General features: G+C 37.6%; 1 protein-coding gene across 4 annotated transcripts in view; it reads right to left on the bottom strand.

Moving 5' to 3' along the window:
* Nucleotides 1–3,537: 3,537 nt before the first annotated feature.
* The window catches only part of DDX6 (DEAD-box helicase 6), a 33,162-nt gene continuing 18,974 nt past the window's right edge, over nt 3,538–17,725 (bottom strand). For 2 of the 4 annotated variants that reach the window (XM_049612272.1, XM_049612254.1), the window contains exons 6-14: nt 17,503–17,649; nt 16,253–16,347; nt 14,659–14,781; nt 14,046–14,174; nt 12,718–12,834; nt 11,273–11,336; nt 7,922–8,023; nt 6,948–7,157; nt 3,538–5,703 (exon numbers count right to left, since the gene is read on the bottom strand). In XM_049612272.1, coding sequence (XP_049468229.1) covers nt 6,982–7,157; nt 7,922–8,023; nt 11,273–11,336; nt 12,718–12,834; nt 14,046–14,174; nt 14,659–14,781; nt 16,253–16,347; nt 17,503–17,649 — 953 coding nt within the window. In that variant the 3' untranslated portion in view covers nt 3,538–5,703; nt 6,948–6,981. The remainder of the gene's footprint in view (nt 5,704–6,947; nt 7,158–7,921; nt 8,024–11,272; nt 11,337–12,717; nt 12,835–14,045; nt 14,175–14,658; nt 14,782–16,252; nt 16,348–17,502; nt 17,650–17,725) is intronic. The other 2 variants (XR_007453615.1, XM_049612263.1) reach the window with 2 other exon arrangements.

Raw genomic sequence — 17,725 nt, 5'->3', positions numbered from 1 at the left:
TTCAACATACCGTGGTCCTATGGATCCCTAGAATCCCACTGACGCAGGTCCATGATGTTTTGTTAAATCTATTTCCTATCCTCTAGCATGCTGGAGTTTTTATTAAAGTATCTAGGTAGATGCTATATATCCTCATCACATCCATAATATAGTGGGCCAGCATGATACCCCATAGAATTCAGAGGTGACCAAAGTCTCTGTAGACCAGTAAGAGCAGTCATAGAGCCCTGACGTAGGACAATGAAGTCGTTATTGCTGGTTCTGCCAGTTGTATTGCTGGTCTTTGCTGTGTGTGTGTGTGTGTGTGTGTGTGTGTAGTGGGGGGGGGGGACCCGGGAAGTATTCAACACATCAATAACTACATACCAGGCCTTAAGAGGATGTGATTTTCTCCAGAAAAAAAACAAAAAAGCACTTGTGGGATAGCAGTTGAAGTCATCATAATCCATTATCAATCTCTATAATCCATTTGTCTTCTGCATAAACCAAACGCACAGGTGTTGAAAGATATGGTAGGAACAACTAATGTTTCAACTTTCAAGTCTGTTGGTGGCACTTTTACAATTTTATCTTTGCTCTTTAGATGGGAAGGTTGATGTCACGTCCCCCTACATTTCCTCACACACACTGTATTGTAGTGAAAGAAGTAGATTTACAACTTTGCTGTAGCTGAGTTTTCAAACCAGGTAATAAGCCCTTCAATTTTTTCAAAATTGTTATGGCATTCCATGAACACAGCACACCTCAAATTTCTTTCATCAGCATTTTTGCAGCTTTTGGCATACAATTCTTGCACACTTTTTGTTAGTTATACCTATTTTGTTTGGAGGTTGGGACAAAGCTGTGTGTTCAACTGTAAGTATCTAAATTTCTCATTTAGGTCTTTGATTTCTTTCATCAGTGTTGTGCGCTTCTAAACCTACGAATTCTGTTCATACTGTTAGATTCACTCCTAAGTAAACTTCGTGGGTACGTTTAGCTTTACTGAAACATCTGATACCTCGCTTCCATGTAGCACGGACTAACATCTCTCCAAATGATTACTATCTTGGTTCAGTTTAGGTAACGAGAACTGAAAAACTGAAATGAAGGTGGTAGGACATTTTCTACGCTGAATGAGGGTGCCCACTCCGATTTTATTCAACTGGGCTTACAGAAGTAGTGCTGGGAAGGTCTTAACGCCTCATCATGTGAATTACTTTAGTAAAATGTTCTCAAATGCAAGCATTCCTAAACACACACACACACACACACACACACACACACACACACACACATACACACACACACATTTGGAGTTCCAGTGGGCTTTTATTGAGATAAATTAACAAAAACCAAGATTTTATCAACCATTTTTTTCTGAACCTTCTAAACTCAGCAGAGACTCTGGTCCATATATGTGTACATACAACATAACACATCCCAACAAAAACAGAGTCCCACTGGAACATTTGCCAATTAACAAAAAGCCAATTTTCCCTTTCCCCGAATGTTTTCAAAATTGAGTCCCCACTGTTCACTTCTCAGTGGAACTGGTCCCTTGTGGCTAGGGACATTAGAATTCCATTCCATTTTTACTGAACAAAAAAATATTTTTTCAAGTTTTAGTTTTGTTTCAAAAAAGGGAAGTGACTTTGTTTTCTCCAGGCACCCCTCCCACACAACCACTGGTTAAAATACAGTAGCCTGTATCTTAGTAACCCAGCCCCTACCCCCTCCCTTTCCCTGCCCAGTATTGTCTACTGGAGAATTTAAACACACTTCTGCTGGAATCTGTCAGCTGTGGAGGGGCAGAGTCCAGGTGCCAGGCTAGCTCCCTCTAACCTCATGAACTGTTATAACCTTTGGACACTTAACTCTTTACCCCAAAGATGAGTTTTTTACACCAGAGGTTTTTCTTTGGGAGTTTTAAAAAGCAATTCTTAAGGATATAAAGTAGGATACAAGCTCACCAAAGTCCACTTAAGTTCACCTAAAAGTTGACTGACTTCAGCTCCCATGAAGCCAAAATTTTGCTGGACAAAAGTGTTTTGTCACAAAATGATTCCACAGTAACAATTTTTAACATACACAAAACATTGAAAAAAGTAGCAAATTAAAATAACATGGCTTAGTTCCCCCAAAATTATTTCATTTTTACTCATCTATAAGGTCAGGAGTGTGGCTAAAGGCCATTTCTGATGAGGTTATGAGCTTCCAAAGTGTTTCTAAATCCTTAGTGCAGACACCCTCCCTTTTGGGGCATAGTAACCTCCCTCCCACCCCTATTAAAAAAAAAAAAAAAAAAAAAAGAAAAAGAAAAAAAAAAACTAAACAAAGTGATCAGAATGAGATGTTTTGATTCCAACCAATTTACACTCAAGGCTTTGTGCTGAATTGTCTGGTTCTGACCCAAGCATGATGGTATCAAACACAAAGCACACAGCAAAGGAAAGATGCTCCCATCTCATTCTGAAAAAAATAATATTGATAACCAATTGCCTCCCCCCTCCCTCCAGCCACTGGGGCCCGCCCATATGGTGATGCTGGGACCAACTTGAAAATAATTAAGAGACATATTTAGATTTCCTTCTCCCTTAACTTCTTCCCATGGAAGATCATTTTAGAATAAGTTTATTCCATTCCCAAAGGAAAGCCAAGAAAGTTTCTCCATCAGAATATATGGGAAGAGAAAAACTAAACAGGCCCAGAGGCATCAAGGTGTGTAACGATCCATAAACCATTACACAACTACTACACCACAGGCAAAACCATGAGTTGGACATAATTTAAGTATTAAAAATAGGGAAGTCTCACTCAAATGAACCACTGGAAAAAAATACCGCCGTTATTTAAAACAGCCAATATTGGAAAAGAACACAAAAACAATTTCCAGTAACAATACCCCTTAATAGCCGGGAGGGGGGGGGGGTGAAATTATATCAAAATCATGGAGAAGAGAAAAAAAAAAAAAGACTAGGCTTTGACCTAGTCTTTAGAGCATCTTTCCATTTAGCAATTCCTATTCAAGAGTCAAGCACCAAAACTGGACAGCTGCCTCTACAGGACTGTGTCCAATAGTGGTGTCCCAGATAGTTTAAGTGCCACTCCTCATCAGAGGCTATATACTTCAGTAATACTTTCAGTTAAGTCTGTGCTTTAAGAGGGACCCACAGGCATGTGGCACCAGGCACAGTCTGAGGATGGCAAAGGAGACTGCGCGGTTTGTTGTCACCCACACACTCTCTAGCGAGATCCCAATTTGCATTTACAAGCTTTTCTTCTATAATGAATGATCCCTCTTATCTCGCCAGAGGTGGGGGAGAAAGAGAGAGCTGCATCAGTACAAGGACAAGATTTTTTGGTCAAAAGTTGATGCCTTCTAAATTCCCTCCCCCCACCCCTCCCTGGAAGAAAATGATTCCTTAATTAGGGTTTGTATTTAGTAACCAACATTGGCTGGAAAGAACATAGCTTGGATACCAAATATTTGAGCTTATTCTTTTTGGGGTTTGTACTGTGCAGCTCTTGCTACAGTTTTTTAAGGAGTTAGGGCTATGTCTGATCAGGAGGCATCTGCAGGATTTTGATCCTAAGGAGTTTTGGGTGAGTCACAAATAGTTTTGCTTAGAACTAGGCAAGAGTCAAAAAAAAAAAAAAAAAGCAACTTTGAATAATTGATTTCTTTACCCAGATGAGTTAAGCACGAAAGCGTATGCAGGATTTACCTTGTAATATTTTAGGGTCTGGAAAAAAATGCAGTATGGAAATCAGGTATTTTTCATATTATTTTTTTGCTTTTTTTTAAAACCCTAGATGCCTCCTGACTGACCTAGTACACTGGGTTAAAAGGGAATTAAAAACATTAAAAAAAAAAAAGTTCACTGGTTTTGATTCATCTCACTCCTTTTGCCTGGAGATCAGGCCAAACATCAAGCATGTTGGGAGGGGCACAATTTAAAGCAACACTATTAACTGTAAAGCATTTGCCAGCAATTTACAATGCAAAATGACAGATAATTCTTGTCACAAAGCAAGAGGATGGCAAGCAGCTTTCTGTAGCATGAAAGTTAACAGCTCTCAGGAGTTGCCCATTCCTGGAAGTTTATGGATCAAGGTGGGCGGAGGGCAACACACTTACAGAGTACAGGAAGTGATCCACAGAAAGTAAGCTCCAGAACTGCTAACGTTACCAAAGCTGGTACTGGCTAGTATTCTGAAATGCAAATCCATGCTTTGTACATACACTGCTCAGACACTGCCACTCAACTGAATCCCCACACTGCAAGGGAGATTAATCTTTGTCCCCTTTTGCTGAGCTTGAAAAGTTCCTCAAACTTTTTTTAAGGGGGAAGAAGCAAAATCAGAGAGAGCTTCTCAAAACTAGCATCCTGAATCGGAGGTTTTTGAAGTTTCCTTACTCTCTCTCGCAGGTGTTCTCCAAAGGTATCAGATGATACAGTGTGGCAGCAAACAGTGAATCCCAGACTTCTGGGTCCCTCTTCCAACACAGGGTCCCCACAGAGGTCTGCTCTCTACAGCAAGAGGCCAAAAGTACTTTTTAGAATTTAGTGTTGCGGAAAACTGAGCCCCTCTCATCTTTAGCTGCTCCCATAATCACTCTAATCCCCTTAATCCCAGCAACCTTCATCCAAAAAAAAAATATATATATATGTATATATATATATGAACCCAGAAAAAAACTTATTTACAAAGTTTATACAAGTATACACACCCAATTTTCTATGGGACACGCTCTGCCACGGAGGAAAGAGGGTCAAGGCTCTGACATGTCTACACATCAAGTGCCATAACTGCTAATGGAAGCGTATGTAAACCAGTCTTTAGTGTTCTGCTATAGAGCACAAAGGCGTGTCATATGGCTCCTGCAATGATAGACTGCTCTTTCCTTTGGGAGCGATGATGTTGGAATCTACTCAGCCCAGAAGAAATCTTTACTTGGGATTGTTTTTTTTTTTTTAAATACATGTATTTACAGTGCGGATGAACTGCAGTTGCATATCAACTCCTCCACATAAACGAAAAGAAAATGGTGTTTAACATTACTAATATGTTTCATCTTCCAGCCCTGGGCTTGAGTACTGGGTAAAAAGGGAAGGGAGAGACTTCAACTTGAAACCAAAATGAAAAGACAAAAAATTTTTAAAAGATAGGAAAAAGAAAAAAGAAAAAAAGCAAAGAATTACTATGTTGATTCCTTGGGCTGTGTCTAAAAGATGATACTCTGAATGGTCTCATAGCATAAGGCACTTCGCACAAATAAGTAATAAGCTCTTCAGGCTTAAAAAACGGATGAGTAATTAGGGAGAAGTTGAAATGCACTCAAGAGTCAGCTGTTGGAGAATTTTGAAATTGTAGACAAGCTTGTGTGTTCATCAAGATTCTTCTCTTTTTAGGGTTTCTCCCCTTCTCTTCTTTCTCCTCCTTCCTTGTCCCCCTTCCCCAGAAAACATTTTTTAAAAACCAGCAGTTAGTGCAACTAATGTTCAGTCAGCACACAGTGCAAACAAGTGGAACAAAAAAGGTAAATTCCTTCTTTTCAGCTTTTTCTCTTCACCAGTTAAAAAAAGAAAAAAATGTCTGAGCTCTTTTAAGTCTTCATAGTTCCAAAATAAAAGAAGATGAAAAACCCACAAAGAGAAGAGCATCCCCCCCAAACGATGTGTCACAGATCCAAACGAGCCTTCTGTAGTTTGTCAAAGCCTAAAGAAAGAAGGAAGAAACCTAAAATTAACTTTTGTGAAAGCAACGAACTAGGGTACCTTTTTCACAATCTCCATCCCAAATGCTCTTAGTAGCTTCTACTGAGCCTATGCCTCCCACAGAATCCATTTAGGATGAAGGAATTTCTGCTAGGCATCCCAGAGATAGAATGAGAGCCTGAAAGTTCTGGTATCCAAAACAAATAAAATCAAGAATTTTTTTTTTTTTTTTTTTTAACCTTCCACGAACTCAACAGCCTACCAATACACCAGCAAACATTGCCTACTTTTAGGTTTGCCTGAGGGCTTTGTGTTTGACATTCCAATTAAGGAGGGGAGGGGAAAGACTAAAGCGAAGAGAGGATCTTAGAAACTTAAAAATAACAGGTAAAAGGTTTATTGCTAATTTGGAAACAATCATCTCTCAAATCAGATTTTCCTTACAAAAAAACCCTGCAAAATAGCCTATATTCCTTTATGTTGAGCTTTCTTTTGAGCATCAGTATTAGAGCCTGATAGTTGATAGTCATCAAACAATGAAATGAAATGGTGCAGGAAACCAGAGTGGGCAGTTAAAAAAAAAGACAATTATCCTCACAGCCTGATTACACATTTGGCAATGAGGCAGTGTAGGGTAATTTAACCTGATTTATTAAGGAGGTGCCTTGCCCGGGTGGCTCAGTGAGTTAAGCGGCCAACTTAGGGCCAGGTCATGATCTCCCTCGGTTCATGAGTTCGAGCCCCATGTCGGGCTCCGTGCTGACAGCCTGGAGCCTGCCTCAGATTCTGGGTCTCCCTCTCTCTGCCCCTCCCCTGCTCACATGCACACACTCTCTCTCAAAAATAAACTAAAAAAAAAAAAATTTTAACCCGATTTATTAAGGTGGCCAGTAGAAATTAAGAGTGATGCTAACAACAGAGAGATGACTGAGTGATAAAGGAAAGACAAGAAATATTTTCATATTCAAACCGCTAAAAAAGATTCTTTGCTTTCATTATTTTGGAAGTATGGGTTTGTCTTAAGTACTCCTCATATATCACATTATACAGGAAGACTGCATTCGAGAACAGCATTTACAGATTCTCTAATGAGACCACAACTTCACCCAAGCAACAGGTCCCAGTTCATTTATTTATGCCAACCGGTGTTTTACTCTATCATTGCTTTTATATGTAGCGCCACATGAGATTTTCCCCAGGAAAGAGGATTTTGGTTTCTTTCTTTTCTTTAAACATTACACTCACTTAGCTACTGTTCTGTCAGGTACGCACATGCTTGTTAAGGTTTCTCATCTTCTACGGGCTCGCTATGGTATTCTGCCACATACAGACTCTTGTCAATGTTGCTTGGGATCGGTTTAATTTCTGTTCCCAGCTGCTCCTCAATACTTTTCAGGTTGAAGCGATCATCATATGTGATCAAGTTGATGGCTAAGCCAAGATGACCAAAGCGACCTAAAGAAAAACAGTTTTTAATAAAAATGAGTTAAATATGAGAATCGATGTGTGCATGCAAGTCTATTAGTGGCAAAACCATACAGGACTGTTTTTGTTCACTGCCACTGTGAGTGTACGAAACCACTTATGGTCTCATACACACATTACAACTTTGTTTCACGCCCTAAGTAGTACCCTCATTTACCTTTTTCAAATGACAAAACAGATGCTCATTTATGTCAAAAGTTGCCACAAAACATCAACAGTAGTTTGCACCACCTGAGAAAAGCATGCCTGTCATGCTTTATACACACACACACACACACACACATATATATATATGCGCTTAAATTTTCCCTCACCTTAAGCATATATAAAGTTATTTTAACTTTTCTTAAATGCTCTAGAATAGAAATCAGTTTTAAATATCAAACAACTAAATTAGTTTTAATTCACTGTTCTCACTGCTAGTATACTCTATTTCACAAAAGAATAGAATTTAGTGATTACACTTCTCAAAACACTTCCATGAAGAACATCTTCCTGGGGTGCCTGGGTGGCTCAGTCGGTTGAGCGTCCGACTTCGGCCCAGGTCACGATCTCGCGGTCCGTGGGTTCGAGCCCCGCATTGGGCTCTGTGCTGACAGCTCGGAGCCCGGAGCCTGTTTCAGATTCTGTGTCTCCCTCTCTCTCTGACCCTCCCCTGTTCATACTCTGTCTCTCTCTGTCTCAAAAATAAATAAACATTAAAAAAAGAAGAAGAACATCTTCCTTTTCCTCACCTGATCTTCCAATACGATGGAGATAGGTCTCTGCCAGCTTTGGGAAGTCAAAGTTTATTACCACATTCACAGCTTGTATATCAATACCTCGGGTAAACAAATCTTAAAAAAGAAAGAGAGAATCTCCATTATATCTTTCAATTTAAGCATGTTTCTTGGTACCACAATACTCTTTAAGATGTCTTTCTAGTGCAACCTAAGTTTTAATTCATTAGGTATTTTAAATGTACTTGCAAATTACTAGCATTATCTTTACTGCACATTATCATAAATAATTTTCTGCTAGCCAAGTTACCTTTTCCTAAGTCCCATAAATTTTTTTTTGAAACGGTGTAAGGTAACTGCAAATGCAGGAAGAGATCAGAATGACTGTTAAGCTACAAACTCATTATAAATGAGTCTCAGGAGTAACCAGTAATTTTTAGTATTCAATCCAAGATCAAAATAGATTAACCAAGAATACTGTGAAAAGGAGAGATAAGCCACTACCAGTAATTCCTTACACTTTTAGAATTCATTCATCTCATTCTAAGTGATTTACAAGTCTGAGGTTAGCGCCAAGGCCACACCTTCTCTTTTCTAGTTCCCCAATTACTACGCTAATTTAGGCTATGAAAACTACAAGTAGCAACAATTACAATAGACTAATAACTAGGTTTTAGGGCTTCCATCAGTTCCACACTCCAAAATAATCCACAATGGTGACTACTGTTTCCAAAACACCGCTTTGAATTTGTAACTCATTAATTTGCCTCTGGATAAAATGCAAGATTGACATACAAGGTCCTCCACCCTACACGTGTTGATCCTCATATACTTCTCTAACACGTGTCCTCAAACCCCCTCCATGAAATTCATCCACTTATCTTTCCTTAAATGCATGTTCTTGAAGCCCTCTATGGATCATGTTTTATACCAGTCCCCTAACCGAAAACTCCTTATTCAAGTCTAAAACTTATACAGTTTACGAAGCCAGTTAAAATTCCAGCTCTTCTCAGATCACCACAGCTAATTAATTTCCTTTCCTGTGAAAATTTAGGACTTTTTTCCTACACACACCTCACATTTGCAAATTACCTTTACCCCCTTGTAGACCCAACCCGAAGGCTGTTTTAATAAAGTTTTACTGGTCGGGCTCTGGGCTGATGGCCTGGAGCCTGCTTCCGATTCTGTGTCTCCCTCTCTCTCTGCCCCTCCCCCATTCATGCTCTGTCTCTGTCTCAAAAATAAATTAAAAAAAAAAAATAAAAAAATAAAAAAAATAAAGTTTTACTGCCACAGGACCATGCCTGTGTGTTTATGTGCTGTTTAAGGGTGTTTTTAAGCTAGAATGGCAGAGCTGAGTAACTTGTTTCAGAGACCTTATGGTATACGAGGTCTAAAATACCTACTATCTGGCACTTTAAAGAAAAAGGTTGCAGGGCCTGCTTTAGACTCTCAAGGTTGTTAAAATTATCTCTGATTAAACCATTGGTCCTTGAAATAAAGAGTGATACTTCGCATGTATTTATACACTTTGTACACATACGTCATTCAGTACTCATTTAATGACATTAAACACTCTTCTGTTTTGTCTGCACATGCTGAATTTGCTTAACAACTCTCAACATTTCATCAATGAACTAGTTCCTTTTCTACATTATAGGTTCCCCAAGGGCAGGGAGTATGTGTGTATATATCTGAAAATTTTTAATTATGGTAAAATATACATAAAACTGAGGAGTAATATTTTTCCAGCACCAACTAACTAACTACCTGGCAGAATATTGGTTGAATATCAAAAACTATTTTTGAATAAATAAAACACATATTTGTTCAGAATTGGTTTAAAGCATTCTCATTTTACAGATTTAAAAAAAGGCATAAAAGAAAAGCATGACTTGTCCAAGGTCGTATGATTACAGGTTAAAAAGGGTAGGACTTGAACCCTAATCTTAAAATTCTAAAAGTCTATGCTTCAATTTTGTGTCAGGCTCTCTCTCTGCCCCTCCCCTGCTCACGCTCTCTTTCTCTCTCTCAAAAACAAACCAACATTAAAAAAATTTTTTAAACAAAAATAAAAATTCTAGAAGTCTAATATCCTTTCCATTTATTTCAATATAAAGGTTAGAACTGCTGATAAAGTAAACATACATGTATTAATTCACAGTTGTATTGTTAGCTAGAAGACAGAAAAAGGTAAACTGGAAGCACCAAGGATACCTGATAGTCTTTTTTTGGTTCTTGTAGATTAGCAAATTCAATATTCCGTTAGTAAAAATTTGGAGTTTATTTCTAGAGCAGCATTTTAACAAATTCAAATTGCGAACTACTCTACATTTTGATCTGGATGATAGTTGTATGGGTGTATACATATGCAAAAAGTCACTGAGGGGTGCCTGGATGGCTCAGTCGGTTGAGTGTCTGACTGCGGCTCAGATCGTGATTTCGTGGTTCTTGGGTTCGAGCCCCACATCGGGCTCTGTGCTGACAGCTCAGAGCCTGCAGCCTGCTTCCGATTCTGTCTCTGGCTCTCTCTGCCCCTCCCTCACTTGTGCTCTGTCTCTAAAATAAATAAACATTAAAAAAATTTTTTTATATGTAAAAAAAGTCACTGAACGATATCCTTACAATTACTGTATTTCTCTGTGTATGTGTACCTCAATTACAGAAAAAAATCCTTGGGCCGCCTGATTTGTGGGTTCAGGCTCCACATCAGGTTCTGTGCTGATAGCTCGGAGCCTGGAGCCTGCTCCAGATTCTGTGTCTCCCTCTCTGTCTGCCCCTCCCCTGCTGTCTCTCTCTCTCAAAATTAAACACTAAAAACAAATTTTTTTTTAAATCCAGATTCTTCTCTACCCAGAAGCCTAGTTTAGATGATTAATCTCATACCAATACTAAGATTGTACTTCCAGTGTAGAGATGGAAGGATACTCATTGTCTGTTCTGAATGTCCACCTGGCTCCCGAGTTGAAGTTCAGTACACTAAATACACACCAAAATACAGACTAGTCTGTTTCTGGCAAAAAAATTAAGAGACCACAGTAAATAATTTCCAAAACATAGTTTCTTAATGTTAATTTATTTTGCGTGTACTACATACATCTCATTCCTGTATGCTAAGGTTATTCAGAAAACACACAAATTCCACAGCTGTTTAAAAGACAGAGATGAGGTATGAGCGCCAACAAGTGTTCTGCAGTTTCAGATATGGAAACTAGTTTCAGGAATTAAGCTCATTTCAACTTCAGAAATTCCAGAAATAGTATTAGGGTGAGCTAAACTCTGTCACAGACTCTGATGGAAGATATGGATAGAGAAAGCAGAGCAGAACTAAAGAGAAAACCAAGGGATAAATACGGAAATACTTACCAGTGCAAACAAGATTGCGGCATAAGCCATTTCGGAAATCATGAAATACACGATTTCGATGTTCCTAGGAACAAAGTAATGCACTTAGTTTGTTTAAATCTCATACACATAGCCCTAATTTTCCTATCATTAATTTCTCCTATCCAAACAGTTTAGTATACCCGAAATTTACACAAATGAGAGAGGAGCCAATTCAAAACCCGTAAGTTAAAAACAAAAGATAAAAAAGTTAACCATACATTAGTTTCCCACGGGAATTAATGAGCAACTAAAACATATTTTAATACGTATCTTCATGTACCATTTATCTTAACTCTTAAGGGTATTTTTTATCTTTTTTTGCTGGGTTTTAAGCAACAATTTTCACCATGTTTTTGTGTTATCTATTTTTTCAATGTTTCAAACAGAAAATGACAGAAGTTTGGCTTGATCTAAACATTTACTACTTGTCTTTTGAGTTACCTGTATGCAAAAACAAAAATTTACTTTTCAATTAAAATACAAAAATGAAAACACATACATAAGGACTCTAAAAAAAGTGAAATAAATCTATCATCTGGCAAACTCATCTTTCCTTTCATTCAAAGCAACATTCTTCCAGTTGGAAATATTCTCTACACCTTAATACATTCATTTCCTGTGACAATTTCTAATATTAGGGTCCACATGATGATATCTGATCCATTTTCAAGCTGCTTTGAAAACCGTATGTGTGCTGATTAACTTAAGCTCTAATCTGTTAGTCTACAGGAACTGCTTTCTTTCACAAAATTTCACAATGTTTAATTAGCACACACACAAAAATCTTATTTTTATAGTTCTGCGTTTCTTTAAGCCCTTGATTTAGTTCTAAAATTTAGAGATTGTGCCCTTAAGGCAAACAGTGAAGAAAAACATAAGGGCTGAGGTACATAAATTAAAAATCTAGAGCAGTGTTATCCAATAGAACCTTCTGCAATGATGGAAGTGTTCTATATCTGTACTTTCTAAAACTGTAGTTGCTAGTCACATGTAACATGGCACTTAAAATGTGGTTAGTGTGACAGAGGAACTAAATTTTAAACTTTAATTTTAACTCCTTTAATTGCCACATGTGACTAGTGGTTACTGTATTAAACAGTGCAAATCTGCATTACCTGGGAAAGGGAGTAAAATCTCCTATTTGTATCATGCTCAATAGTTTACAATAGTTACTCATTTATAAACTCATTTATAAACTATCTCCATCTTCCTAACAACCTTGTGAGGGAAGAGTGTGTATACCATGTTTTATAGCCAGAAAACTGAACCACGGAGGTCACAGTGAAAGGTCCCTTGCTTACTAAGGAATAATTCATTCTTATGTTTAGGACATATGGAGGAGCATTAAAACAAAAAACAGAATCCAAGAAATACTTAGAAAAAGATTTTTAAAATCCACACACAAGTTCTAGTTTTATACTCACCTGCCTCATTTTAGCATGGATATAGAAGCAAGAATAACCCAGTTGAGAAATCTTCTTGGCTAGCAATTCAACTCGCTGAGAGGAGTTACAGAAAATGATCGACTGGTTTATCTGAAGCTAAAGGGAAAAAAAAAAAAGATACGAGAAAGAAAAACAAAAACCTTCATCTTACTTTGCCAAATCTTGAAAATAGTGACCGATAGATGTTAAAAATACGGTCTAAGACTTAGAATCTCATGACACAAGAGAGATGCAAAATTGTAAAAGTCATCAAGACTAAAACACATTCAATTCTCATTATATGCAGTAATTATGTTCTATAAAGTTGCCACAAACACTGGATATGTGAAAAAAACAAAAAATACTGAACACGTGAATACAAAACCACTGCTCCCAGGAGAGATAAAGGATTAGGTTCCTGTGAGCCTCTAGTCACATCTTTTTCACCAATCCATCAACAGATAATCTTATGTGTGTTGCTATTCAAAGACCCCTTATTTACTCATGGCCAACAGTGTAACTCCTGCCTGGCTGTAAAGAGTTTATCCAATACACATTTTCTCTGCAAGGCACATCAGTCTTCTTGTGCTTAGGGGAGACGAAGAGCACTAAGCTTAGGAGCCATTTAAAACCGTGAAATAGGGGCGCCTGGGTGGCTCAGTCGGTTAAGCGTCGACTTCGGCTCAGGTCATGATCTCGCGGTTTGTGAGTTCAGGCCCCGCGTCGGGCTCTGTGCTGACAGCTCAGAGCCTGGAGCCTGTTTCAGATTCTGTGTCTCCCTCTCTCTCTGACCCTCCCCCGTTCATGCTCTGTCTCCCTCTGTCTCAAAAATAAATAAATGTTAAAAAATAAATAACTAAATAAAACCATGAAATAAACAAAAACCAAAACAAAGCATTAAAATGCAAAAAATGTGGCATTAATGTGGCACAGACTACAAGAAAGACAAGTATGAGAGCTGAAATAAGAAGGCAGTGTGTCACCTTGTTCAATCTCAGTTGGGATTATGCACAACTGCTGTTATTTTCCATTGTACTACTAGTATCCACAAATGACTTCAGTAGCACGTGCGTATTGATCACAAGTTACAAATAAATTTTGGGGAGCAGCCAAATTTGCAAATACAGAATATGCAGATAATGAAGAGCAACTATAAAATCAAGGTCAAATTATTTTAGGATTTAATTAAACGTACCTTCAGATCAACAACCCAAGCTACCTTTTAAGAAAAAGCTGTGGACTGTTTTTTACACTGAAAATGGTAGGAAAAACGGACACAACTGTTTAATTGGGGTTATAATATTCAGTAGCTGAAGCCCATTACTTACCCTGGAGAAAAGTGTGTTGAGGCAGTGTACTTTTTGGCGCTCAGTTACATAGGCATAGTACTGGGTTACTCCCTTCAAAGTTAGTTCCTCCATCAGGTTAATCTCATAGGGTTTCTGCAAATGGGAATTCTGAAAAAAAGAAGAGTCATATAATTCAATGAAAGCAGAGTGTATCTCTGAACTCAAAATATATCCTACAATTTTCTGATAAAACTATCGCTTTAAAGGGATGCAGATCTCTTCTCTTCAAAGTATACATAACCTATGATGGAAACAAGTCACCAAATAATGGAAGATCTAACATTCAGATATGTAGCTAAGTTCCTATTTTGTGCTTTGTATATAGGATCACACTATAATCAATTTATCCAGTATCAATGATTATATGTCAGCCTGACACCAAACGCTAAGTGAATAATTTCATCAAATTACTATTACAACTAAAAAAATAAGTTAATTTATGCACAACAAATCTTAACTGATCAGCTGACGAAAAAGCCAACAACTTGAAACAATCAGCATAACGTAGAGACTGATTACAGGATGTAATTATGAATAAAGGTATACTTGTGGGCAACAGAATGGCACCGCTTCCATGTAGATTTATACTCACCATGAACTTCTGTACACTAAGAGGAAAAGTAGCGGAGTATAATAAAATCTGTCTGTTTTTAGGTAGCGTGAGAATAATATCCTCCATTATCTGCACAAAATCCTGTGACAGCAACTTATCTGCCTGCAGTACAAAGAAAAGACAATTTCAAAAACAATTAGTGTTTAAGGTCTTTGGTTAGTAAGGCATCATCCAAGAGCATTCATGTAATACTCCTGGTTGTAAAACAGTAAGTTCTGTAACATCATCCAGTCCGATGGCACCAAGACACAGTCCCAGGGATTCAGAAGGCGGATAATCTATAATACCATATTCTAGATAGGCAAAAAAAAATCCTAGAACAGAATTTTAATTTAGTTTGAGAGACAGTGAGAGAGAAAAATGTGCATGCGTGGGAGGGGCAGCAAGAGAATCCCAAGCGGGCTCCGTGCTCAGTGCAGAGCCCCACTTGGGGCTGTCTGTGAGGTCATGACTTAAGCCAAAATCAGAAGTCAGATGCTGAGCCACCTAAGCGTCCCCCATAACAGAATTTTAATGGGATTTCCATGAGAGACAGTACATGGCTGAGAGTACAATCTGCAGAGTCAAATTACCTGAGTTGAAATCTAGTCTCTCTGACTTTTTAGCTACGTTGGCAGGTTATTTACACCCAATACTTCAGTCCACAACTTTAAAATTAGAAATTTCACTTACTGTTAACTACTTTATAGGATACCTACCTTACAGGGTTGGCGTAAAAAGTAAATGAAGAAACATGTTCAGTACTTATTGCTAGCCAATAGTCATTAATAAACATTCTCTCCCCTTACTCAAAGATAAAAAAACCTGTCTGATAGACTACAATAACCTGATCTAGTTATCTAAGACACAAATCAAATAGGAAAGCAACTTTATTTCAAAAACATTAACACCCATAGACTTTATATACAAAAACACTGCCAGATCCCACAAATGCAGAGCCAGAGTAAGTTCTTAAAAGGCACTTACAACCTGGTGAGATAACACATATACTGGAGATGAAAAACCAAACAGTACAAAGGACATACTAGGGGCATCTGGGTAGTTCAGTCAGTTAAGCATCTTGACTGATCTCACGGTTCGTGAGATTGAGCCCTGCACGGAGCCTGCTTGGGACTCTCACTTGCTCTTTCTCAAAATAGATAAACTTAAAAAAAGAAAGAAAGAAAGAAAGAAAGAAAGAAAGAAAGAAAGAAAGAAAGAAAGAAAGAAAAGAAGACATACTAAACGAGGGATGAGGGACATTACATGTCTTTTAAGACATATTACTGATTGGAAAGAGACTTAGAATGAATTTGGCTTTAAGGTATTCAACAATTACTTTTCTTGAAAAATAAAAACAAAACTTACAAACTATCTGGCATCCCTAAGAAAAAGACCCAAGGCTGAACTTTTCCTATAAATACCTATCACCTATTGCCTTTAAAAAGTTAAATGGGTTTTATAAGCAAATTAGTTTGAATTGACAAGAGTCATGCATTTATTAAAGGTTCACAAACACAAAGAGCTTTTGCTTCATTCACTGACAGTTCTAAACAAAGCACAAAATAATACTTTCCAAATAAAGAGACATTACCTCATCCAACACTATCATCTGGACATGATCAACTTTTGCTACTCCTTTCTTGATAAGATCCAGGATTCTTCCAGGGGTAGCTATCACCACATGCACTACACAAAATTAGAAAATATGTATTCTCATTAATTTTAGCTTAGGCAAACAGGATACAATAACGATTTATCATACATATTTTATCAGAAACACTGTTGTAAAGGTTGGAATAATACAAACAGGCAAAGATGTGTTTTAGGAGATGGATTTTCATTTCATCTTAGGTTGGCCAGAAAATACTTGTTTCACTTCTACGTGGGGTGAGCTAACAGATTCCCAAATCACCTGCTCCAAATAAGGGGCATACTTGTATTAAAACAATCCCCAGTGAATAACAAAGGCATACCAGGCTTTTGATACAGTTGCTTCCCTCTAATCTAGAGGAATGGCCTTCAGAAGATATTACAAAGATGAAATGAGACAATCGTTTTAAGTAACTGTGCAGTATGAAGCACATGGTAAGTAATTTACCAGATGACAACCATATATAAGATTCTGACTCAAACTTTATGTATAATTTTATATAAGTTAATTTCATGCTTGGTGTTTTGTTATCTTTTTTCACGTAATGATGTATCCTGGAGAACTCTTAATGAAAATGAATACAGTTCAGCTTAATTTTTTAACAGCTTTGGGGAATTCCATTCAGACTACACCCCGATGTATTTAGCCAATCTCCACTAACGTTTAGGATGTTCCAATTTTTTTAGTACTACAAACCATACTGCACTAACCTGACCCTGCATCTGCCTATTTCTTCAGGGAAGATTCTTGAATATATATATATATATATATATATATATATATATACACACACACACACACACACACTCCCAATTTCAAAACATAATGACAAACTGCTCACCATAAACATTGTATCAATTTATACCCCCATGCTACAAGATAGCCTGTTTCTTCTCAAACTTTTATTATTGGTTACTACTATTTCTTAGTCTTGCCAATTGGATAGGCATGGTATCAAATTGCTGTTTTCATTTACATTAAAAAAAATTACCAGGAAGGCTGAATATCCTTCCCATTAATATCAATTTGTCTTTTTTCTCAAATGAAATGGTCATTTCCTTTACTCATTTTTCTACTGCAATGTTTCTGGTCCTTAATTCTCAAAAACAATTTTTAGTAAGTTTAAAAGGAAACACCTGTGTCTGTAATTCCACTTAGAGCCAGGCCACCTTAGAGCCATCATTTCCTACCTGTGTCATCAAGCCTCATTATGTCATCCCGTAAATTGGTTCCTCCTGTGGTTGCCATCACTTTGGCCCCTCCCATGTGTTTGCTGACCTGGATGCAAATTTGACTGACCTGTAGAGCAAGTTCTCTAGTGGGAACAATCACCATTGCTGGAAAACAGAAAAAAAGAAAACATATTTTAAGAGTTTTTAATAAGCTACAGAAATACTGCCCCTTGCAATCTAG

Source organism: Panthera uncia, chromosome D1, assembly GCF_023721935.1.
Source record: "Panthera uncia isolate 11264 chromosome D1, Puncia_PCG_1.0, whole genome shotgun sequence".
Taxonomy (NCBI): domain Eukaryota; kingdom Metazoa; phylum Chordata; class Mammalia; order Carnivora; family Felidae; genus Panthera; species Panthera uncia.
The sequence above is the reverse complement of the archived record's forward strand: the minus strand, read 5'-3'. Positions and strand labels throughout refer to the sequence as shown.